The following is a 25,015-nucleotide window of genomic DNA, read 5'->3' as shown; positions in this document are numbered from 1 at the left end:
TTCCCCATCTATTTCCCATGAAGTGATGGGACCGGATGCCATGATCTTCGTTTTCTGAATATTGAGCTTTAAGCCAACTTTTCCACTCTCCACTTTCACTTTCATCAAGAGGCTTTTTAGTTCCTCTTCACTTTCTGCCATAAGGGTGGTGTCATCTGCATATCTGAGGTTATTGATATTTCTCCCAGAAATCTTGATTCCAGCTTGTGTTTCTTCCAGTCCAGCATTTCTCATGATGTACTCTGCATATAAGTTAAATAAACAAGGTGACAATATACAGCCTTGACGTACTCCTTTTCCTATTTGGAACCAGTCTGTTGTTCCATGTCCAGTTCTAACTGTTGCTTCCTGACCTGCATACAGATTTCTAAAGAGGCAGATCAGGTGGTCTGGTATTCCCATCTCTTTCAGAATTTTCTACAGTTTATTGTGACCCACACAGTCAAAGGCTTTGGCATAGTCAATAAAGCAGAAATAGATGTTTTTCTGGAACTCTCTTGCTTTTTACATGATCCAGCAGATGTTGGCAATTTGATCTCTGGTTCCTCTGCCTTTTCTAAAACCGGCTTGAACATCAGGAAGTTCACAGTTCAAGTACTGCTGAAGCCTGGCTTGGAGAATTTTGAGCATTACTTTACTAGTGTGTGAGATGAGCGCAATTGTGTGGTAGTTTGAGCATTCTTTGGCATTGCCTTTCTTTGGGATTGGAATGAAAACTGACCTTTTCCAGTCCTGTGGCCACTGCTGAGTTTTCCACATTTGCTGGCATATTGAGTGCAGCACTTTCACAGCATCATCTTTCAGGATTTGAAATAGCTCAACTGGAATTCCATCACCTCCACTAGCTTTGTTCATAGTGATGCTTTCTAAGGCCCACTTGACTTCACATTCCAGGATGTCTGGCTCTAGGTCAGTGATCACACCATCGTGATTATCTGGGTCATGAAGATCTTTTTTGTACAGTTCTTCTGTGTATTCTTGCCATCTCTTCTTAATATCTTCTGCTTCTGTTAGGTCCATACCATTTCTGTCCTTTATCGAGCCCATCTTTGCATGAAATGTTCCCTTGATATCTCTAATTTTCTTGAAGAGATCTCTAGTCTTTCCCATTCTGTTGTTTTCCTCTATTTCTTTGCATTGATCCCTGAAGAAGGCTTTCTTATCTCTTCTTGCTATTCTTTGGAACTCTGCATCCAGATGTTCATATCTTTCCTTTTCTCCTTTGCTTTTCTCTTCTTTTCTTTTCACAGCTATTTGTAAGGCCTCCCCAGACAGCCATTTTGCTTTTTTGCATTTCTTTTCCATGGGGATGGTCTTGATCCCTATCTCCTGTACAATGTCACGAACCTCATTCCATAGTTCATCAGGCACTCTATCTATTAGATCTAGGCCCTTAAATCTATTTCTCACTTCCACTGTATAATCATAAGGGATTTGATTTAGGTCATACCTGAATAGTCTAGTGGTTTCCCCTACTTTCTTCAATTTAGGTCTGAATTTGGCAATAAGGAGTTCATGGTCTGAGCCACAGTCAGCTCCTGGTCTGTTTTTGCTGACTGTATAGAGCTTCTCCATTGTTGGCTGCAAAGAATATAATCAATCTGATTTCGGTGTTGACCATCTGGTGATGTCCATGTATAGAGTCTTCTCTTGTGTTGTTGGAAGAGGGTGTTTGTTATGACCAGTGCATTTTCTTGGGAAAACTCTATTAGTCTTTGCCCTGCTTCATTCTGTATTCCAAGGCCAAATTTGCCTGTTACTTCAGGTGTTTCTTGACTTCCTACAAGGAAGTAGATGTTAGCAATAAAAGGCATGCAAGGATTAGGATCTGGGCTTTTGCCTGCGAGCGGCATCAGCCTCCTGATCCCCACCTTATTTCTGAGTCTTATGTTTCCTTATTCTTCTGCGGAAATGCTCCCTCAGGTCGGTTCGTTGTTGCGCTGGCCCCAACACTTGGTAGGACTCTGTGGTAAAGAATACGCCTGCCAATGCAGGAGACAAGGGTTTGATCACTGGGCTGGGAGGATCCAAAACGCAGAAGAGCAACTAAGCCTGGGAACCACAGCTACTGAGCTCTAAATCCATCACAATGAGAGGCCCTTGCACAGGCAACACTGGAGAAAAGCCTGCACAGCAATAAAGACCCAGCACAGCCAGAGATATATAAATAAATAAAAGAAGTAGTTTATAATCACTTATAGGTTTTTGTTTTGTTTTGTTTGGCTGCACTATGCAGCTTGTGGGATCTTAGTTCTCACACCAGGGGTGGAAAACTGCCCCCTCCACAGTGAAAGCCCAGAGTCCTAAACACTGGCCATCCAGGGAATTCCCTATTATTCTCTTTGATGCTTAAATTATTCCAGATTCAACCAGTGGGAGAGCCCTTTCAAACTAGCATCTTTGTTTATTTTCAAAAATCTCTGTTTATCACAAATCTTCAATTTGAAAATTTTCAACCCTGAAGAAAATTGAAAGTTGAAAGAATAGAACAGGGAATTCCCCAGCAATCCAGTGGTTTAGGATTGCATGCTCTCACTGCCCAGAGTGTGGGTTGAATCTCTGGCCTGGGAATTAAGACCCCACAAGCCTCACGGCAGGACAAAATAAAATAGTACATTAAGCATCATATATGGATACGGTGATCCATTTGAAAGTCATTTGCAGTTCATATACATCCACATTGGACTTTGAGCCTTTCCTTATTTTTTGGCACACACATAATGTTCTAGACTCACTCACCTTACTTTTTTTCTGCCCACACCTGGAAACAGCCCTTTCTGTAAGGAATCCTGTTTCCTTTTAGTAGAGAATGGTATTTAGAAACCAAGATCTGGGTGCTAGGTATGCTGAATGCTACTGGATTGTCATTAATTATGGTTTTTGTTTTTTTTAGTTCACTCTAACTTTTAAAATCGCTTACTAATTTATTCTTGTGTCTTGAATATTCCTTCTCCAATCCTTTGCTTAACTCAGGTCAGTTGATGGAGTGACTCTAGTGGATCATAGTGTTACGTAGGTAGAATAGGGAAAAGGAGTCCAAATTGGCGGTGGCTAAAAGGCAAGGAAGGGAAAAGCCGGAGAAAATAGAACAAAGGAAGGTCAAAGGAAGGTCCGAGGACCAGAGTGAAGACTTCAGGTAGAACAAACGGCACTCCTGGCTAAGCCCAATTTACATAGGGCAGGCCCAGGTGGAGGAAAAAGCAGATAAAAGGAGGAGCCAAAGCGTTTGCTCTCTTTCTCTCCTGCGGGCTGCGCTCTTTCTCTCTCTCTCTCTCTTTCTCTCTCTCCCCCTCCCCTGCACGCTCCTCCACTCTCTTCTCTTCGAGTCTTTGGGTTGGCATGCCCTCACGCTTCGAGGATGGATTCTCCTGTTATCTTCTAAATAAAATAGAGCTGTAACACTGATTTGCTTAAGAGCTATAACACGGTTTGTCCAAGACCCAAGAGCTGTGACTCGCCAAGGGCTTTAATGTCCGTCGCTCCAAATCTTTGTTGTGATGAGACAAAGAACTGAGGAACATACACTCGTGTGACAATAGTAACTGATATTTATATATTTTGTTTATATATATATATAAAACATATATGTTTGTGTTCTGTGTACATATATACGGAACATATATATATATATATGTGTTCCATAGCATTCCTTCCCATTTCTTTCCTTTCTCTTTTCTTCTGGATATATTTGTGAGACTACTCCTTTCCTCCATTTAGTCCTGGTGATAAATTTCCATCACTGAATTCCGGTATGGAATGGCCTGGGTTTATGACACATGTTGACCAGAATACCCCACTTTCCCACCAGGCATGGTTAATTCTGATCTGGGCATATGATTCAAGAAGGATTGATCATAATCTTGCCTAACAACAATGCCAATAAACTGATAGAAGCGCCCTTCTATGGTTAGTCTGGGAAGATGTGAGTTTGGACGTACTGATGGCTACCTTCTTGCCACATGGAAAGAGTCTGCAGAGTGAAGACAAACAGAAGCAAACAGAGTAGAGGATAGAGAAATACAGGTCCTGATGTCATTATTTGGGCCCCTGAATCTAGCCCTGTCTGAAACACACAGGCTTTGCAAGAAGAACTTTGGGCTTTGCAGTTACATCAACAAATAGAGTCTATTTCTCCTTAAGCAGATAATCCAGTCACCATTCTCCTCCCCCTCCCCAGATCTTTGATAATCAATTTCATATGTGGGGACATTGGCCTATTTTTGGAGATGGAATGTAGAGAACTTGATGTCATAGCATGTATCTGATGGAGATGTGAAGGCTCATTACAGTCCTGAGATTCTTATTTTGAGTTACTGCATGCGTGCTGGGTCACTTCAGCCATGTCCGACTCTTTGCAACCACATGGTTAGCAGCCCGCCAGGCTCCTCTGTCCATGGGAGTCCCCAGGCAAGAATACTGGAGTGGGTTGCCATGCCTCCTCCAGGGCATCCTCCCAACCCATGGATTGAACCCACATTTGTCTGCTATATTGGCAGGTGCGTTCTTTACCACCAGCGCCACCTGGGAAACCCTTTGAGTTACTGGGAGCAGGTTAAAGATGTTTATTAAAATGCCCTAGTTAGCATAGGAAATATATTGATGATCAATAACCCAAGTAGTGGATGACTAGCTAGAAAGTGAAAGTGAAGTCGCTCAGTCGTGTCCGACTCTTTGCGACCCCATGGACTGTAGCCTACCAGGCTTCTCTGTCCATGGGATTTTCCAGGCAAGAGTACCAGAGTTGCTTGCCATTTCCTTCTCCAGGGGGTTTTCCTGACCCAGGGATTGAACCCAGGTCTCCAACATTGCGGGCAGATGCTTTACCTCTGAGCCACCAGGGAAGCAGAAACACTCTGATGTCTAAAGGACCTTTTTTTTTTTTTTCTTTTTCTAAAGGAATTCAACAGTCACTTATGACCCAGGTGTATGGTTTTTATGAGTAACCCTTTAATACTATGAACTCAGGGAAGTAAATTGCAATGCATAAGATTAAAGGCTTTATTGGGCATCTTAAAGCCAGATCTTGCCCTCAGCACAAATACAACACTATGTATTGGACTCAGGAATTCTCTGTTCCTCATTAACATCCATGTTCTACCAATTTATAAATGAATTCAGCAATGTTTCCTATTTCTACCTCATTTACCCCCAAATTAAAATATAGAATGAAAGATTTTTCCACTGACCCATTGTAAAAATAACTATTGACATATGAAGATAAATATGTGACACTATTTCCAAATGTTATTTATCCAAAACACAGGTGATTAAGAAGAAAACAAAGGGTATAAACATCACAAATACCTTTAACCTTCACCTAGTGGTCATGGTCCTAGCCTAGTGCATTGATGAAGTTAGAGGTCATGGATGTTTAACATAAATTACCTCATTTAATCTCACAATTCTACAAGGTGATTATTATTTCTCCTTTCTACAGAGAGTGAAAATTTGTAATTCTCTAAAGATCGATAGCTTTCTCAAAGTCATACAACCGATGATGTGGGTCTGGAATTCAGTACTGATCTAGGTTATCCAAAGTTTAACCCTTATCCAGCTTCATGTGTATTTCCCAGCAAGGCTAGGTGGGGGATAAAATATAGAATTGGGAGTTTTCTCTAGCAGAAGGGTTGCGGATGCTGACGATCCCCAAGATTACATCATTTCCAGTGTTGCCAAGTCCTGAAGCAGCAATTATATAACTCTGATGACAGGTCTTTATTACCAGTGTTGGATCCAAAAAAAGCCCACAGAGGAGAGGAGACAGTGACTATCTGCTTGTCTCTAATGAGGCCCTCAGGGCATATGGCCCTAGTGGCCATCTAGTCTCCTGTAAAGAGCTGACCATGTGATACCCAAACATCCTTCTTGCACAAAGGGCTGTGTCTGTGCACCCCATCCCCTTGTTCATGCAGACTCAGCCTAAAAACCCAAAGATGAGTCCCTCTCCTTCAGAAAAAAAATCTCTTGCCAGGTCTAGAAAAGAGAAGCAAACATGGGAATTCTGGGGACCGTGAAGACTACATTCTTCCTGGGTAAGAGTCAGATGGGTGGGACTTCATCAATCATTTATTTATTTATTTATGTAAATTTATTTATTGGTGGGCTGCTGTCTATGGGGTCACACAGAGTCAGACAAGACTGAAGCGACTTAGCAGCAGCAGCAGCAGCAAGGTGTAAAGCCTTAAGGGGGCACTCCTCATTACATCTTCCTTTAGTGACTTTGTAGAAACAGTTCTGAGCTCATCTGCAGTTCTTGCTCGGGCATAGCCAGTATGTTTTATCTGTTTATGAGACTCTGAACTGTGAGGAAAACAAATGGACTGAGTTTCTGCCAATCCTCTGGGTTGTTTCCATTTTAATTTTAGGAATTTGAGTTAGGGAGCTCAGCACACATAGCCAAAAAGGCTGACTCAGAGCTCTGTAAATTGCTCCAGAAATTTGAGCCCAGGAAGAAGTAGCAGCGATACTATCATTAGTAGCAGTTTTTGATTGATCATTATATCATCCTCAGAGCAGGTGTGCTAGGAATGTGTAACAGCTACAGATTAGAGGTAAGGGAACTAAAAAATATTCTCTAAGGCAACATCACTAATGATATTAATATCAATGACATCAGTACTCTGTTTCAGGGTATATGCTTACTACATGTCAGTCTCTATGTCAACCTTTTACACTTGTGTTATCCAGTACTCATCATAAATAATAAAGTCTCTATTAATATTCCTGTATCTGTAGTGTTTCTGATACTTACATTAAAAAATACATGATTATGGTAGAAAGTTTAAACATACACAAAAATTATGGACAAAACCACTGTCACATTTTCTCGGTGTCCTTCTAGAGGTACAGCACGAGCATAGGGAAACAGCCCTAATTTTGCTAATAGAAGAGGCACAAAACATACCTGGAGAAAAGTGCTAATGCCTCAGCAAGGTTTTAATACCACTGCCTTTTTCCTTGCATTCTTCTTAATTGCCCCATTTTGACCATCATTTCCAGACTTTTGAATTTTTCCTGCTGCTGTCTGCTTTTGGGTCTAGGCTCCCAGCCACATGGGAGAGGCGAACCAGTCGAGAGTCTCTGAGTTCCTCCTCCTGGGGCTCTCCAGGCAGCCCCAGCAGCAGCAGCTCCTCTTCCTGCTCTTCCTGACCATGTACCTGGCCACAGTCCTGGGAAACCTGCTCATCCTCCTAGCCATCAGCATGGACTCTCGCCTGCACATCCCCATGTACTTCTTCCTCTGCAACCTGTCTTTCGTGGACATCTGCTTCTCCTCCACCACTGTCCCCAAAGTGCTGGCCAACCACATACTCGGGAGACAGACCATCTCTTTCTCTGGGTGTCTCACGCAGATGTACTTTGTTTTCATGTTCGTGGACATGGACAATTTCCTCCTGGCTGTGATGGCCTATGACCGCTTTGTGGCTGTATGCCACCCCTTACACTATTCAGCGAAGATGACCCCCCAGCTCTGTGTCCTGCTGGTCACTGGGTCGTGGATCATTGCCAACTTGAATGTCCTGTTGCACACCCTGCTGATGGCTCGACTCTCCTTCTGTGCAGACAATGCCATCCCCCACTTCTTCTGTGATGTGACCCCCCTCCTCAAACTCTCCTGCTCTGACACACACCTCAATGAGGTGGTGATTCTGACTGAGGGTGCCCTGATCATGATCACCCCGTTCGTTTGCATCCTGGCTTCATATGTCCGCATCACCTGTGCTGTCCTGAGGATCCCATCCACAAAGGGGAGATGGAAAGCCTTCTCCACCTGTGGCTCCCACCTGGCTGTGGTTTCCCTCTTCTATGGCACCATCATTGCTGTGTATTTCAACCCTTTGTCCTCCCACTCGTCGGAGAAGGACACTGTAGCTACTGTGATGTACACGGTGGTGACCCCCACGCTGAATCCTTTCATCTACAGCCTGAGGAACAGAAACTTGAAAAGGGCTCTTGGAAAAGTGGTTGGCAGGAAAATGTTTTCTGTCTCAGGAGAGAATCAAAACTGAGCCTCCTCCCCATGCAGATTTATTTTCTTAGTAACTAAGTAGCTGTTGAGCCGTTTTGCCAAGGGCAATCTGGAAGGAAACGTTGATGGACAGGGAGGCCTGGCGTGCTGCAATTCATGGGGTTGCAAAGAGTCGGACACGACTGAGCGACTGAACTGAACTGAGGGGCATGTAGAAGACAATCATTATTTATTTGTGGACCTAATTCATCTATAACCCTGCTGCATCTACCAAGTAAAGAGACGGGTTTTTTTTTTTTTTTTTTTTAATGACTAACTTTTGAATTATTTTACAACCACATCCAATTTTTTAAGTGGTATGTTTAGAAAGATACAGGTTCCACGTATTTTTGAATATTAAAGTCACCTGGAAGTTACGGCCCACCCACTGATGTCCAGGTCCCAGCACAGACCAAATAGATCAGAATCTCTGGATGTGGGGCCTTAACACTGAGGTTTTAGAATCTCGCGATTCTATTGTGCAGTCAGGATGACGAATCACTGGTCTCCATCATCTTATGTGCTCTCTGTCATGGTGAGTCATAAAGACTGGGTCACAAAAACGCTCACAAGAGTGGTTATGAGACGCAGATAAAGAAACAACCGAGTGAAATATGAGGACTAAAGTCGATAGTAATATTTCAGGTGAGACTCAGGGGCTCAGGTGGACTTTCGGTTCAGATCTTGGAGAGGCGAAGCGGCGCAGAATGCGGAAACCCCCTGTGAGCATCCTGATTGGCTGTCTGATCTTAGGGGGCGGGGTCATCCGGGCAATTTTTGGTACTAGGAATCCAAATCAACATTTGCCCCTTGCTTTCCTCCCTGGCTAGCAACCCTCCGCCACACCTTCAAACCAAGTCAAATGCCACCTCGTCCTCCACGAGCCCTTCTGATTCTCGAGCTCTGTTTTTTCCTTTGGTTTATTCTTCCCCTCCACAAGGATTTCCCACATATTATGAGACAGTCCATACCCAAATTCACATGCTATTCACTTTATTCCCTAGTGTCTGGCACTGCTCTTAGACCAAAGGCAATACTCAGATCTAGCTGAAAGAAAAATAAAAAAAAGGATGAATGAATGTCGCCTAAACTTTTATCTATTTTGGCTGTGCTGGGTCTTCATTGCAGTGAAGGGGCTGTGTTACCCAGAGGTATATACCATCTTAGTTCCCCAACCAGGGATGGAACCCGCATCTCCCACATTGGAAGGCAAGTTCTTTACCAGTATATCACCAGGGAAATCCTCGCCTTAACTTTTAATTTGAACATTCTTGCTTGAGAAGGAGTTTAAAATTTGCCTCATTTAAAAATCACTTGTTACTTGACAGGTAATACCTACATACTATGGAACATTAAAAAAATCATTAAGAAGAAGATCAAAATAACTTGTAAATTTGCTGCTCCAAGATAACTTCAGTATTACACATGGGAGAAGGCAATGGCACCCCACTCCAGTACTGTTGCTTGGAAAATCCCATGGACGGAGGAGCCTGGTAGGCTGCAGTCCATGGGGTCGCTAAGAGTCAGACACGACTGAGCAAGTTCACTTTCACTTTCCACTTTCATGTATTGGAGAAGGAAATGGCAACCCACTCCAGTGTTCTTGCCTGGAGAATCCCACGGATGGAGAAGCCTGGTGGGCTGCCGTCCATGAGGTCACACAGAGTCAGACACGACTGAAGTGAGTTAGCATAGCTTTAGAAAAGTTGGCTGCACTTTTCCCATTTGTGTTCTCATTTTCCACCTCCTTCTTCCCATCTCAGTAAAAGTCTTAGAAATTTGATTTTAATGGCCATATAATATTTTATCCACTCATGGATGCAATTTATTTATTCCTTGACTCTGGACAACTTAAAGTGTCTCTGTGCTATAAATAACATAGCTGTACACTTCCTGGTGTAGACATCTTTGTGTTCCTTAGTGTCACAGTTAGCCTACATACCTATTGCCCGAACTTGGAGTAAAAATTAAGGTCATCATTCCTTTATTTCTTCATTATTTCTGTCCCACCCCACCTGATAAAACTGTCAGAAAGTCCAGTACCTTTCTCTTGGTGTCAGAGCATCTCAGAAATTCACTCAAAGGAGTCAGTCAGTCTTGCTTTCTGCTGCCAGGTGGAGAGAGAGAACTGGAAGTTGGACCCACCCAAGGCCATGATTGTGTGAGTTGCTAGAACCCAGTGTAGCTACTGAACCTTGATCTTGTTTGATCTCCCGGAGGCCTGTTTTGCTGCAGCATTGATGCTCGTGGCTCACATCCCTTTGGGGGTCCACCTCTGGCCTCGGGTCACAGCTATTGGAGGTCAAGTTTATTTTATCCTCCATAAAATTCTGACTCTGCTCCATGGTGGCTCCATGCATGGGGGCTCCCAACTCCATTGTGTCAAACCAGCTCTGCCCATGAACACTCAGCTCAGATTTACCCTTCCACCTTTGAGATTCCTGCTGGATCCTTGGGGTCTTTTTTTATATGTAATGGACTTCAATCAGGTTTCTTCTACATCATAGCTGTATCTGTGAATCAGGATTCACATAAGTGTATATGAAGATGATAATATTTGGATATTGATTGATTTGTAAAGTAGTGAACATTTTAACTATTTTCTCTACAATATTTGGATGTTGATTGATCTGTAAAGTAATAAACATTTCAACTATTTTCTCTCTGTATATTAATAGATTTTACCTTTTGATTTGATGCTGGGTTATGGAGGGCATGGAGCTTCACGAATGTTATACATTCATCATAGATTGTATCTGTTAGGAACTGAAAGATCTTTATCCTCTTTAATCCTTTTTCATCTTAAAGCAGGCTTTAGTTAATATTAAAATCACATCTCTACTTCCTTTCAGCTTGTGTTCATTCATTCTCTCAGACTTTCTAAAATAGTTGACTTGATGAAGGGTTCTTTCCCTGTGTCAGTGTCTTTTTGTTTTTAAGCTTCTAGTACACTAGAGAAAATTAGAATATAATTCTATACTTAGAAAGAATAGTCACTGATGAATGTTTCCATCTCCCATTCCCGGCTACAAATAAAGGAAACAGACTTCCCTGGTAGTCCAGCGGCTAAAAATCCACCTGCCAATGCAGAGAACATGGGTTCCATCCCTGGTCCAGGAAGATTCCACACCTTCCTCGGGGCAACTAAGCCTGTTGCCACAACCACTGATGCCTGCACTCTGGAGCCCAGACTCTGAAACAAGAGAAGCCATGGCAATGAGAAGCCCTCGAAACTAGGGAGTATCTCCTGCTCTCCACAGCCAGAGAAAATCCCCGTGCAGCAACGAAGACCCAGTTCAGTCAAAAATAAATAAATACATTTATTAAAAAAAAATCACGAGTATAAAATTAATGCGTGCTTTGTAAGACACAGTTCTCCATGTGTTTATTGCTTTTCTGCACATTTTGTGACCAGAGACATTCACTTCTTTTGTTCTAGACCATTTCTTCAAGGATGTTTCTATAATGAACAGCACTGGAAGATAGAAACAGTGTGTCTTTCCAGAGCAAAGGGCAGATTTTTCACTATCCAGTGTAGGCAATGGCACCCCACTCTAGTACTCCTGCCTGGAGAATCCCATGGATGGAGGAGCCTGGTGGGCTGCAGTCCATGGGGTCGCTGAGGGTCGGACACGACTGAGCGACTTCACTTTCATTCACTTTCCTGCATTGGAGAAGGAAATGGCAACCCACTCCAGTGTTCTTGCCTGGAGAGTTCCAGGGACAGGGGAGCCTGGTGGGCTGCCACCTATGGGGTCGCACAGAGTTGGACACGACTGAAGTGACTTAGCAGCAGCAGTATAATAAATGTATTCTTTTCAGGCAAAGTTCAGCCAGGCTTATCCCCAGTGACAAGATCTGATTTCTTAAGCTGAGGAATCCTCTCCTGTGACACATGCATTGTGTGTGCAGGTGGTACTTGTCCTTATCACATTCTCTGAGAATTGGGGCTTAGGAACTGGTGTAAATGCAGGCACTCTGGCTCCTGCCCCTGCTGGGAGTAACACAGGCGTGCTTCATTCTATTTTGCTACATAGTTACTGCATTTTTTTTTTTGAGCAAATTGAAAGTTGGTGGCAACTCTGTGTCAAACAAGTCTCTTGGTGCCTTCTCCCCAGAAACATTTGCTCACTTTCTGTCTCTGTCCTATTTTGGTAATTCTTGCAATATGTGAAACTTTTTCATTATTATGATAGTTTTATAGTGACATATAATCAGTAATCTTCGATGTTACTACTGCAAGAGATTCTGGCTCTCTCAAGACTCAGATAACGGTTAGCACTTTTTTGGCAAAAAAAAAAGTATTTTTAAAGTAAGGTATGGGGCTTCCCTGGTGGTTCAGTGGTAAAGAATCTGCCTGCCAATGAAGGAGACACAGTGTGATCCCTGGTCTGGGAAGATCCCACATTCTGTGGAGCAACTAAGCCTGTGCACCGCGACTACTGAGCCTCTGCTCTAGAGCTCATGCTCTGCAATGAGAGAAGCCGCCGCAGTGAGGAGCTGCACACCACAACTAGAGAGTGGCCCCCACTTGCTGCGGCTAGAAGAAAGCCCACACAGCAACGAAGACCAAGCAGGGCCAACAATTAATACATATGTAACATTATTTTTAAAATAAAGTAAGGTATGTTCATTTTTTTAAAGACAATGCCACTGCATAAATAATTGTCTTGCCTACTTTTTGGCCTCTTTGTACCACACGATGATGGTAAAAAATATTGTCTAAGGTTTAGATGTCACTCTTGGGTCAAAACTTGAAGATACTAGAAAGAAGACAGATTAGCATGGCCCCTGAGCAAGGATGACACGCAAATTCGTGAAGCGTTCCATATTTTTTCTGGGGAAAAAAAAAAAAAAAAGAAATGAAGACAGCACTATGGCGATAAATCCCAGACAAAATTTCCTGAGACCTCAAACTGGGACCTGGCTGATCTGGGCCTGTGCCCGTAGATGGAGAGACTCAGTTATGAAATCCTTGTTCTTCTCTCTAATGAGGCTCTTAGGGAATTTGGTCCCAATGGTTGTGAAGTTCTTGCAAACACCTGCTCTGTGATTGCCCCAAATATTATTCCTGTACAGGGGACTAGGACCATGAACCCTGCTCCCCACTCACAGGACCTGTCTGTGTTTCTAAGACATTCTGGTCCTCGAAATGGATAGAAGCACTGATGACCACTTATCCAGACATGAAGAACGCTTGATGGCAATAAGCACCAACCTCCCCCAGGTAAGAATACAGCAGTGAAGACACTGATATCTATTAAGACAGGAAATCTTTAAAGGAACCTCCTCTGCCATGTCTTCCAGATACAGGAAGTTAGTAGCAGGAGGTCATGAGTCCATCAGGTGTCACTCAAGATGAACCCAGTAATGATCAACCGTTCCTCTTGTTTCTTTAAGAGCCATGTATGAGTTAGGTGGGTAGGGGAAGAACTGGAGTATTTAAGCAGAGACTATATACTCAAAGGGAGAATGCAATGGCACCCCACTCCAGTACTTTTGCCTGGAAAACCCCTTGCACAGAGGAGCCTGATAGGCTGCAGTACATGGGGTCACGAAGAGTCAGACATGACTGAGCGACTTCACTTTCACTTTTCACCTTCATGCATTGGAGAAGGAAATGGCAACCCACTCCAGTATTCTTGCCTGGAGAATCCCAGGGACGGGGGAGCCTGGTGGGCTGCCATCTATGGGGTCACACAGAGTCGGACCCGACTGAAGTGACTTAGCAGCAGAAGCAGCATATAGTCAAAGAGTCATGCTGTGTAGAAGCTTGCCTGTTTTTCAGATTTTTTAAATAAAAATTTCGTCAGTTATGCCTCAATAAATCCTCAATAAAGTACAGGGGAGAAAGCAATGGTATTTTCAAGATAATAATACACCATCAGCTGATTGTTCATCAGCTTCCCTGGTGCCTCAGTGGTAAAGAATCTGCCTGGCAATGCCTGCCAATGCAGGTTGGATCCCTGGTTCAGGAAAGATCCCCTGGAGAAAGAAATGGCAACCCACTTAATTATTCTTGCCTAGAGAATTCCATGGATGGAGGAGCCTGGTGAGCGATAGTCCATGGAATCACAAAGAGTTGGACACTGCCTCGAGACTAAACAAGCAGTTGGTTGTTCTATTCAGGGCTCTTCCAGACCAGTCAGCAAAGACTGTCATTCCCCAAAGCAGCCACACAAGGGTTAAAGTTTTAGGCACTCAGTCGTCTCTGACTTTGCGACCCCATAGACTGTAGCCCTACAGGCTCCTCTGTCCATGGGATTCTAATAACATAAGAATCAGTAAGTCCAATAGGGAAAACATCAGAACTGAGTGTTGGAGATCAGGAGCGTATGTGGGGTGCACAATGGGAGCAGCAAATCTATAAACTGATTTGCAAATGTGATCCTGCCTGGAGCCCGATTTCGCAGCTATTGACCTTCCTTGTCTGGGTTTCTGATTTCGCTGTTGTCTATTCACCTAGATTCAGCTTAGGAGAGGGGCAAACCAGTCGAGTGTCTCTGAGTTCCTCCTCCTGGGGCTCTCCAGGCAGCCCCAGGAGCAGCAGCTCCTCTTCCTGCTCTTCCTCACCATGTACCTGGCCACCGTTCTGGGAAACCTGCTCATCCTCCTAGCCATCAGCGTGGACTCCCGCCTGCACATCCCCATGTACTTCTTCCTCTGCAACCTGTCTTTTGTGGACATCTGCTTCTCCTCCACCACTGTCCCCAAAGTGCTGGCCAACCACATACTCGGGAGACAGACCATTTCCTTCTCTGGCTGCCTCATGCAGATGTATTTTCTCTTTGAGTTTGCTGACATGGACAATTTCCTCCTGGCTGTGATGGCCTATGACCGCTTTGTGGCTGTATGCCACCCCTTACACTATTCAGCAAAGATGACCCCCCAGCTCTGTGCCCTGCTGGTCACTGGATCGTGGGTCACTGCCAGCTTGAATGCTCTGTTGCACACCCTGCTGATGGCACGACTCTCCTTCTGTGCAGACAATGCCATCCCCCACTTCTTCTGTGATGTGACCCCCCTCCTCAAACTCTCCTGCTCTGACACACACCTCAGTGAGGTGATGATTCTGACTGAGGGTGCCCTGATCATGATCACCCCGTTCGTTTGCATCCTGGCTTCATATGTCCGCATCACCTGTGCTGTCCTGAGGATCCCATCCACAAAGGGGAGATGGAAAGCCTTCTCTACCTGTGGCTCCCACCTGGCTATGGTTTCCCTCTTCTATGGCACCATCATTGCTGTGTATTTCAACCCTTTGTCCTCCCACTCGTCGGAGAAGGACACTGTAGCTACTGTGATGTACACGGTGGTGACCCCCATGCTGAATCCTTTCATCTACAGCCTGAGGAACAGAGACTTGAAAAGGGCTCTTGGAAAAGTGGTTGGCAGGAAAATGTTTTCTGTCTCAGGAGACAATCAAAACTGAGCCTCCTCCCCATGCAGATTTATTTTCTTAGTAACTAAGTAGCTGTTGAGCCGTTTTGCCAAGGGCAGTCTGGAAGGAAACGTTGATGGACAGGGAGGCCTGGCGTGCTGCAATTCATGGGGTCGCAAAGAGTCGGACACGACTGAGCGACTGAACTGAACTGAGGGGCATGTAGAAGACAATCATTATTTATTTGTGGACCTAATTCATCTATAACCCTGCTGCATCTACCAAGTAAAGAGACGTGTTTTTTTTTTTTAATGACTAACTTTTGAATTATTTTACAACCACATCCAATTTTTCTTTTTAAGTGGTATGTTTAGAAAGATACAGGTTCCACATATTTTTGAACATTAAAGTCACCTGGAAGTTACGGCCCACCCACTGATGTCCAGGTCCCAGCACAGACCAAATAGATCAGAATCTCTGGAAGTGGGGCCCCAACACTGAGATTTTAGAAATCTCGCGATTCTACTGTGCAGTCAGGATGACGAATCACTGGTCTCCATCATCTTATGTGCTCTCTGTCATGGTGAGTCATCAAGACTGGGTCACAAAAACGCTCACAAGAGTAGTTATGAGACGCAGATAAAGAAACAACCGAGTGAAAGAAATATGAGGACTAAAGTCGATAGTAATATTTCAGGTGAGACTCAGAGGCTCAGGTGGACTTTTGGTTCAGAGCTTGGAGAGGCGAAGCGGCGCAGAATACGGAAACCCCCTGTGAGCATCCTGATTGGCTGTCTGATCTCAGGGGGCGGGGTCATCCGGGCAATTTTTGATACTAGGAATCCAAATCAACGTTTGCTCTTCCTTCTGCCGGGACCCACGTCCCTTGCTTTCCTCCCTGGCTAGCAACCCTCTGCCACAACCTTCAAACCAAGTCAAATGCCACCTCGTCCTCCACGAGCCCTTCTGATTCTCGAGCTCTGTTTTTTTCTTTGGCTTATTCTTCCCCTCCACAAGGATTTCCCACATATTATGAGACAGTCCATACCCAAATTCACATGCTATTCACTTTATTCCCTAGTGTCTGGCACTGCTCTTAGACCAAAGGCAAAGATCTAGCTGAAAGGGAAAAAAAAAAAAAAAAAAAAGGATGAATGAATGTCGCCTAAACTTTTATCTATTTTGGCTGTGCTGTGTCTTCATTGAGAGGCATATACCATCTTAGTTCCCCAACCAGGGATGGAACCCGTATCTCCCACATTGGAAGGCAAGTTCTTTACCCCTAAATCACCAGGGAAATCCTTGCCTTAACTTTTAATTTGAACATTCTTGCTTGAGAAGGAGTTTGAAATTTTCCCCATTTAAAAATCACTTTTGTTACTTACTGGTAATACCTACATGGAACATTAAAAAAATCACCAAGAAGATCAAAATAACTTGTAAATTTGCTGCTCCAAGATAACTTCAGTGTTACACATAAATATAGCTTTAGAGAAGTTGGCTGCAGTTTTCTCATTTGTGTTCTCATTTTCCACCTCCTTCTTCCCATCTCAGTAAAAGTCTTAGAAATTTGATTTTAATGGTCGTATAATATTTTATCCACTCGTGGATGCAATTTATTTATTCCTTGACTCTGGACAACTTAAACTGTCTCTGTGCTATAAATAACACAGCTGTACACTTCCTGGTGTAGACATCTTTGTGTTCTTTAGTGTCACAGTTAGCCTACATACCTATTGCCCGAACTTGGAGTAAAAATTAAGGTCATCATTCCTTTATTTCTTCATTATTTCTGTCCCACCCCACCTGATAAAACTGTCAGAAAGTCCAGTACCTTTCTCTTGGTGTCAGAGCATCTCAGAAATTCACTCAAAGGAATCAGTCAGTCTTGCTTTCTGCTGCCAGGTGGAGAGAAAGAACCGGAAGTTGGACCCACCCAAGGCCATGATTGTGTGAGTTGCTAGAACCCAGTGTAGCTACTGAACCTTGATCTTGTTTGATCTCCCGGAGGCCTGTTTTGCTGCAGCATTGATGCTCGTGGCTCACATCCCTTTGGGGTCCACCTCTGGCCTCGGGTCACAGCTATTGGAGGTCAAGTTTATTTTATCCTCCATAAAATTCTGACTCTGCTCCATGGTGGCTCCATGCATGGGGGCTCCCAACTCCATTGTGTCAAACCAGCTCTGCCCGTGAACACCCAGCTCAGATTTACCCTTCCACCTTTGAGAATCCTGCTGGATCCTTGGGGTCTTTTTTATGTGGAATGGACTTCAATCAGGTTTCTTCTACATCATAGCTGTATCTGTGAATCAGGATTCACATAAGTGTATATGAAGATGATAATATTTGGATATTGATTGATTTGTAAAGTAGTGAACATTTTAACTATTTTCTCTACAATATTTGGATGTTGATTGATCTGTAAAGTAATAAACATTTCAACTATTTTCTCTCTGTATATTAATAGATTTTACCTTTTGATTTGATGCTGGGTTATGGAGGGCATGGAGCTTCACGAATGTTATACATTCATCATAGATTGTATCTGTTAGGAACTGAAAGATCTTTATCCTCTTTAATCCTTTTTCATCTTAAAGCAGGCTTTAGTTAATATTAAAATCACATCTCTACTTCCTTTCAGCTTGTGTTCATTCATTCTCTCAGACTTTCTAAAATAGTTGACTTGATGAAGGGTTCTTTCCCTGTGTCAGTGTCTTTTTGTTTTTAAGCTTCTAGTACACTAGAGAAAATTAGAATATAATTCTATACTTAGAAAGAATAGGCACTGATGAATGTTTCCATCTCCCATTCCCGGCTACAAATAAAGGAAACAGACTTCCCTGGTAGTCCAGCGGTTAAAAATCCACCTGCCAATGCAGAGAACATGGGTTCCATCCCTGGTCCAGGAAGATTCCACACCTTCCTCGGGGCAACTAAGCCTGTTGCCACAACCACTGATGCCTGCACTCTGGAGCCCAGACTCTGAAACAAGAGAAGCCATGGCAATGAGAAGCCCTCGCAACTAGGGAGTAGCTCCCCACAGCCAGAGAAAGTCCCCGTGCAGCAACGAAGACCCAGTTCAGTCAAAAATAAATAAATACATTTATTTAAAAAAACACAAGTATAAAATTAATACATGCTTTGTAAGACACAGTTCTCCATGTGTTTATTGCTTTTCTGCACATTTTGTGACCAGAGACATTCACTTCTTTTGTTCTAGACCATTTGTTCAAGGATGTTTCTATAATGAACAGCACTGGAAGATAGAAACAGTGTGTCTTTCCAGAGCAAAGGGCAGATTTTTCACCATCCAGTGTAGGCAATGGCACCCCACTCTAGTACTCCTGCCTGGAGAATCCCATGGATGGAGGAGCCTGGTGGGCTGCAGTCCATGGGGTCGCTGAGGGTCGGACACGACTGAGCGACTTCACTTTCATTCACTTTCCTGCATTGGAGAAGGAAATGGCAACCCACTCCAGTGTTCTTGCCTGGAGAGTTCCAGGGACAGGGGAGCCTGGTGGGCTGCCACCTATGGGGTCGCACAGAGTTGGACACGACTGAAGTGACTTAGCAGCAGCAGTATAATAAATGTATTCTTTTCGGGCAAAGTTCAGCCAGGCTTATCCCCAGTGACAAGATCTGATTTCTTAAGCTGAGGAATCCTCTCCTGTGACACATGCATTGTGTGTGCAGGTGGTACTTGTCCTTATCACATCATTCTCTGAGAATCGGGGCTTAGGAACTGGTGTAAATGCAGGCACTCTGGCTCCTGCCCCTGCTGGGAGTAACACAGGCGAGCTTCATTCTATTTTGCTACATAGTTACTGCATTTTTTTTTTTGAGCAAATTGAAAGTTGGTGGCAACTCTGTGTCAAACAAGTCTCTTGGTGCCTTCTCCCCAGAAACATTTGCTCACTTTCTGTCTCTGTCCTATTTTGGTAATTCTTGCAATATGTGAAACTTTTTCATTATTATGATAGTTTTATAGTGACATATAATCAGTAATCTTCGATGTTACTACTGCAAAAGATTCTGGCTCTCTCAAGATTCAGATAACGGTTAGCACTTTTTTGGCAAAAAAAAAAGTATTTTTAAAGTAAGGTATGGGGCTTCCCTGGTGGTTCAGTAGTAAAGAATCTGCCTGCCAATGAAGGAGACACAGTGTGATCCCTGGTCTGGGAAGATCCCACATTCTGTGGAGCAACTAAGCCTGTGCACCGTGACTACTGAGCCTCTGCTCTAGAGCTCATGCTCTGCAATGAGAGAAGCCGCCGCAGTGAGGAGCTGCACACCACAACTAGAGAGTGGCCCCCACTTGCTGCGGCTAGAAGAAAGCCCACACAGCAACGAAGACCAAGCAGGGCCAGCAATTAATACATATGTAACATTATTTTTAAAATAAAGTAAGGTATGTTCATTTTTTTAAAGACAATGCCACTGCATAAATAATTGTCCTGCCTACTTTTTGGCCTCTTTGTACCACACGATGATGGTAAAAAATATTGTCTAAGGTTTAGATGTCACTCTTGGGTCAAAACTTGAAGATACTAGAAAGAAGACAGATTAGCATGGCCCCTGCGCAAGGATGACACGCAAATTCGTGAAGCGTTCCATATTTTTTCTGGGGGAAAAAAAAAAAAGAAATGAAGACAGCACTATGGCGATAAATCCCAGACAAAATTTCCTGAGACCTCAAACTGGGACCTGGCTGATCTGGGCCTGTGCCCGTAGATGGAGAGACTCAGTTATGAAATCCTTGTTCTTCTCTCTAATGAGGCTCTTAGGGAATTTGGTCCCAATGGTTGTGAAGTTCTTGCAAACACCTGCTCTGTGATTGCCCCAAATATTATTCCTGTACAGGGGACTAGGACCATGAACCCTGCTCCCCACTCACAGGACCTGTCTGTGTTTCTAAGACATTCTGGTCCTCGAAATGGATAGAAGCACTGATGACCACTTATCCAGACATGAAGAACGCTTGATGGCAATAAGCACCAACCTCCCCCAGGTAAGAATACAGCAGTGAAGACACTGATATCTATTAAGACAGGAAATCTTTAAAGGAACCTCCTCTGCCATGTCTTCCAGATACAGGAAGTTAGTAGCAGGAGGTCGTGAGTCCATCAGGTGTCACTCAAGATGAACCCAGTAATGATCAACCGTTCCTCTTGTTTCTTTAAGAGCCATGTATGAGTTAGGTGGGTAGGGGAAGAACTGGAGTATTTAAGCAGAGACTATATACTCAAAGGGAGAATGCAATGGCACCCCACTCCAGTACTCTTGCCTGGAAAATCCGATGCACAGAGGAGCCTGGTAGACTGAAATCCATGGGGTTGCGAAGAGTCAGACATGACTGAGCGACTTCACTTTCACTTTTCACTTTCATGCATTGGAGAAGGAAATGGCAACCCACTCCAGTATTCTTGCCTGGAGAATCCCAGGGACTGGGGAGCCTAGTGGGCTGCCATCTATGGGGTTGCACAGAGTCAGACATGACTGAAGTGACTTAGCAGCAGCAGCAGCAGCATATAGTCAAAGAGTCATGCTGTGTAGAAGCTTGCCCGTTTTCAGATTTTTTAAATAAAAATTTCGTCAGTTATGCCTCACTAAATCCTCAATAAAGCACAGGGGAGAAAGCAATGGTATTTTCAAGATAATAATACACCATCAGCTGATTGTTCATCGGCTTCCCTGGTGCCTCAGTGGTAAAGAATCTGCCTGGCAATGCCTGCCAATGCAGGTTGGATCCCTGGTTCAGGAAAGATCCCCTGGAGGAGGAAATGGCAACCCACTTAAGTATTCTTGCCTAGAGAATTCCATGGATGGAGGAGCCTGGTGAGTGATAGTCCATGGAATCGCAAAGAGTTGAACACGGCCTTGCTACTAAACAAGCAGTTGGTTGTTCTATTCAGGGCTCTTCCAGACCAGTCAGCAAAGACTGTCATTCCCCAAAGCAGCCACACGAGGGCTAAAGTTTTAGGTGCTCAGTCGTGTCTGACTCTTTGCAACCCCATAGACTGTAGCCCTACAGGTCCTCTGTCCATGGGATTCTAATAACATAAGAATCAGTGAGTCCAGTGGGGAAAACATCAGAACTGAGTGTTGGAGATCAGGAGCGTAGGTGGGGTGAGCACAACGGGAGTAGCAAATCTGTAAACTGATTTGCAAATGTGATCCTGCCTGGAGCCCGATTTCGCAGTTATTGACCTTCCTTGTCTGGGTTTCTGATTTCACTGTTGTCTCTTCACCCAGATTCAGCTTAGGAGAGGGGCAAACCAGTCGAGTGTCTCTGAGTTCCTCCTCCTGGGGCTCTCCAGGCAGCCCCAGCAGCAGCAGCTCCTCTTCCTGCTCTTCCTCACCATGTACCTGGCCACCGTCCTGGGAAACCTGCTCATCCTCCTAGCCATCAGCGTGGACTCCCGCCTGCACATCCCCATGTACTTCTTCCTCTTCAACCTGTCTTTCGTGGACATCTGCTTCTCCTCCACCACTGTCCCCAAGGTGCTGGCCAACCACATACTCGGGAGACAGACCATCTCTTTCTCTGGGTGTCTCACGCAGATGTACTTTGTTTTCATGTTCGTGGACATGGACAATTTCCTCCTGGCTGTAATGGCCTATGACCGCTTTGTGGCTGTATGCCACCCCTTACACTATTCAGCGAAGATGACCCCCCAGCTCTGTGCCCTGCTGGTCACTGGGTCGTGGGTCACTGCCATTCTGGATATGCTCTTGCACACCCTGCTGATGGCTCGACTCTCCTTCTGTGCAGACAATGCCATCCCCCACTTCTTCTGTGATATGACCCCCCTCCTCAAACTCTCCTGCTCTGACACACACCTCAATGAGGTGATGATTCTGTCTGAGGGTGCCCTGATCATGATCACCCCGTTCGTTTGCATCCTGGCTTCATATGTCCGCATCACCTGTGCTGTCCTGAGGATCCCATCCACAAAGGGGAGATGGAAAGCCTTCTCCACCTGTGGCTCCCACCTGGCTGTGGTTTCCCTCTTCTATGGCACCATCATTGCTGTGTATTTCAACCCTTCATCCTCACATTCTTCTGAGATGGACACTGTAGCTACTGTGATGTACACGGTGGTGACCCCCATGCTGAATCCTTTCATCTACAGCCTGAGGAACAGGGACTTGAAAGGGGCCTTGCAAAAAGTGATTGGCAGGAAAACATGCTCTTCTTGATGATGGTACCATAGATCTTTCATTGGCAGTTGTGTAAATCTTTGCCAATTCCCTGAAATGTAGCAATCTGTCAGTGTCTACAAAGAACTCAGAATAAAGAAATACTCTCAGCAGATACTTATCAATGACCTGGGACTTAAGTACAACGCTTTAAACAGGTAATTGCATTTATTTCTAGTTACTGTATTTTAAATTACTTTGCCAAAAGGTCGTTTTCATTTCTAAGTGATCACTTTTAAAAGTTACACATAACAAATATTTTTGCATTTCCCTTCTGGAAATATTCTCAGAAACCACTATTGGTTTTCAATCTCGGATGTTTGATATTATCAGCCATGGAGCTTTGAAAGTATATATACTAATGCTGGGCTAAACCTTGACCAATTAAATTAGTATCTTTGTGCTGGGACTTGGGCATTAGTTATTTCCCCCCCTAAAGTTTCCCTAGGGGTTCTAATGCACTTACAAAAAATAGTTTTATTTATTTAGTTTTTGGCTGTGGTGGGTCTTCCTTGCTGCAGTTGGGCTTGCTCTAGCTGTGGCGAGCAGGGGCTGTTCTTTATTGTGGCATGTGGACTTCTCATTGCAGTGGCTTCTCTTGCTGCAGAGCAGAGGCTCTAGGTGTCCTGGCTCGGTAGTTATGGCACATGAGCTTTGTTGCTCCATGGCATGTGGGATCTTTCTGAATCAGCAGTCTAACCATTGTCCCTTGCTTGAAGGTGTATTCTTAACCACTAGACCACCAGGGAACCCCAATGTACTTTCTCAGTTGGCAATCAGCTGAGTGACTGGAGCGATGCATTTACAAGCACCATCTGGATTGCTGGCAGTAAGCAACCTAAGGATCCCCAGGGTTGCTGCAGCCAGACAGTGGAATGAATTCTCCCTCAGAACATTCAGAAGGAAGCAACCTTGCCAACACCTGGATTTTGGACTTCTAGCCTCCAGAGCTGTGAGATAAATTTCTGTTGTTTAAAGCCATCTAGTTTGTGGCACTTTGTTACAGCAGCCCTTGGAATCTAATATGGTATCCCCACAGAATTGCTTGCCTTTTCCTGTATAACTGTCTTCTGCAGTTTTTTTTGCATTCTTCTTGGGTCTTCCATTCTGGCAATAAGGATTGGGTCATCTTTTTTGAAATTGTGAAGAAGTAAGAAATTTATGCAAGTTTTGCTGTTGCACTCCAAAGTGCAAAAATTGCAGCCGTTGTGTGTAATGAGTGCTTAGTTAAGATGGATGGCATTTCATTTGTACACTCAGCGTTGGGCACTGGGTCTGGTTCATGTAAAGTGTAGCATGTTTCATGAAGAATGAGTAAGTAGCTTAAATCAATTTCCTTGAAGTGATTATTTTGTTTTTTCATTCTCATGCTCCCTACCTCAGTTAGACTGTATCTCCACTAGTGCAAGGACCAAGTTTTTAATTTTTTTTTCAATTGGCATGTAGTGGTTGCTCTAGAATTATTATTTGCCTAAATAAATGATTATATGACTGAATCAATATGGGGAAGTCACTGGAGAGGTAGATGAGAAAGTTTCCTGAAGGAGTTGATGGGTTTGGCTCAGATCTCCACCACCTTTCAAGTGTTATGGAAGCCTATATACATGTTTTAATGTAGTTTTTAATGGTTAATTTTTTCCAAAACATTTTCACAAAAATTAACCCTCTTGTCCTGCTTTCTGTAATTTTTCACTTCTCTCCTTGAGCCCCCACCATCCCCTCTCTTGACTCCCTCATCTCCCTTCAAAAGGCCCAATAACCTCTGCAGAAACTGTGCTCAAGCTTCTTCCCTTGCTGTAAGTACACTAGTCCCCCACCCCCCGCCCCGTTATTCACAGTTTCACTTTCTGCAGTTTTAGCTACTCATGGTCAACTGTGGTTTGAAAAATATTAAATGAAAAATTCCAGAAATAAACACTTCATAAGTTCTCAGTTTCACACGATTACACGTAGCCTGATGGAATTTAATGCCACCTCTGCTCTGTCCAGCCCAGGACGTGAATTATCTGTTCATCCAGCACATCCTGACCATTAGTCACTTAGCAGTTCTCTGGGTTTTCAGGTCAACTGTCCTGGTATTGCAGTGCTTGTGTTCAAGTCACCCCTTATTTTACTTATTAACAGCCTTAAAGTACGAGAGTAGTGATTCTGGAAATTCAGATTCACCAAAGAGAAGCCATAAAGTGCTTCTTTTAAGTAAAAAGATCTAAGTTTTCAACCTGATAAGGAAAGGATGAAAAAAATATGCTGAGATTGCTAAGATCTACCATAACAATCTTTTTTGAAATTGTGAAAAAGTAAGAAATTTGGAAGGACTGATGCTAAAGCTGAAACTCCAGTACTGTGGCCACCTCATGTGAAGAGTTGACTCATTGGAAAAGACTCTGATGCTGGGAGGGATTGGGGTCAGGAGGAGAAGGGGACGA

General features: G+C 43.9%; 3 protein-coding genes and 2 non-coding genes across 5 annotated transcripts; all 5 read left to right on the top strand.

Annotated features, from left to right (window-relative positions):
* Positions 1 to 7,052: 7,052 nt before the first annotated feature.
* LOC113883397 (olfactory receptor 1F1-like) lies at positions 7,053 to 8,009 on the top strand. Its single transcript, XM_027527068.1, has one exon. The coding sequence runs from the start codon at positions 7,053 to 7,055 to the stop codon at positions 8,007 to 8,009; it is 957 nt and encodes a 318-aa protein (XP_027382869.1).
* A 4,727-nt stretch (positions 8,010 to 12,736) lies between these two features.
* LOC113884044 lies at positions 12,737 to 12,844 on the top strand. Its single transcript, XR_003508797.1, has one exon. It is a non-coding gene; the product is annotated as a U6 spliceosomal RNA (small nuclear RNA).
* A 316-nt stretch (positions 12,845 to 13,160) lies between these two features.
* Positions 13,161 to 15,440, top strand: LOC113883396 (olfactory receptor 1F1-like). The gene is made up of 2 exons (XM_027527067.1): positions 13,161 to 13,235; positions 14,475 to 15,440. The coding sequence occupies exons 1-2, from the start codon at positions 13,161 to 13,163 to the stop codon at positions 15,438 to 15,440; spliced, it is 1,041 nt and encodes a 346-aa protein (XP_027382868.1).
* Positions 15,441 to 19,901: 4,461 nt separating this feature from the next.
* LOC113884043 lies at positions 19,902 to 20,009 on the top strand. Its single transcript, XR_003508796.1, has one exon. It is a non-coding gene; the product is annotated as a U6 spliceosomal RNA (small nuclear RNA).
* Positions 20,010 to 20,322: 313 nt separating this feature from the next.
* On the top strand, positions 20,323 to 22,589 carry LOC113883395 (olfactory receptor 1F1-like). The gene is made up of 2 exons (XM_027527066.1): positions 20,323 to 20,397; positions 21,642 to 22,589. The coding sequence occupies exons 1-2, from the start codon at positions 20,323 to 20,325 to the stop codon at positions 22,587 to 22,589; spliced, it is 1,023 nt and encodes a 340-aa protein (XP_027382867.1).
* Positions 22,590 to 25,015: the final 2,426 nt, after the last annotated feature.

This window comes from Bos indicus x Bos taurus, chromosome 25, assembly GCF_003369695.1.
Source record: "Bos indicus x Bos taurus breed Angus x Brahman F1 hybrid chromosome 25, Bos_hybrid_MaternalHap_v2.0, whole genome shotgun sequence".
NCBI lineage: Eukaryota > Metazoa > Chordata > Mammalia > Artiodactyla > Bovidae > Bos > Bos indicus x Bos taurus.
The sequence above is the reverse complement of the archived record's forward strand: the minus strand, read 5'-3'. Positions and strand labels throughout refer to the sequence as shown.

Coding starts and splice junctions, on each gene's coding strand:
- LOC113883397 (XM_027527068.1), top strand. CDS start 7,053: ATGGGAGAGGCGAACCAGTCGAGAGTCTCTGAGTTCCTCCTCCTGGGG.
- LOC113883395 (XM_027527066.1), top strand. CDS start 20,323: ATGGATAGAAGCACTGATGACCACTTATCCAGACATGAAGAACGCTTG. Junction 20,398..21,641: donor TAAGCACCAACCTCCCCCAG/GTAAGAATACAG, acceptor CTCTTCACCCAG/ATTCAGCTTAGGAGAGGGGC.
- LOC113883396 (XM_027527067.1), top strand. CDS start 13,161: ATGGATAGAAGCACTGATGACCACTTATCCAGACATGAAGAACGCTTG. Junction 13,236..14,474: donor TAAGCACCAACCTCCCCCAG/GTAAGAATACAG, acceptor CTATTCACCTAG/ATTCAGCTTAGGAGAGGGGC.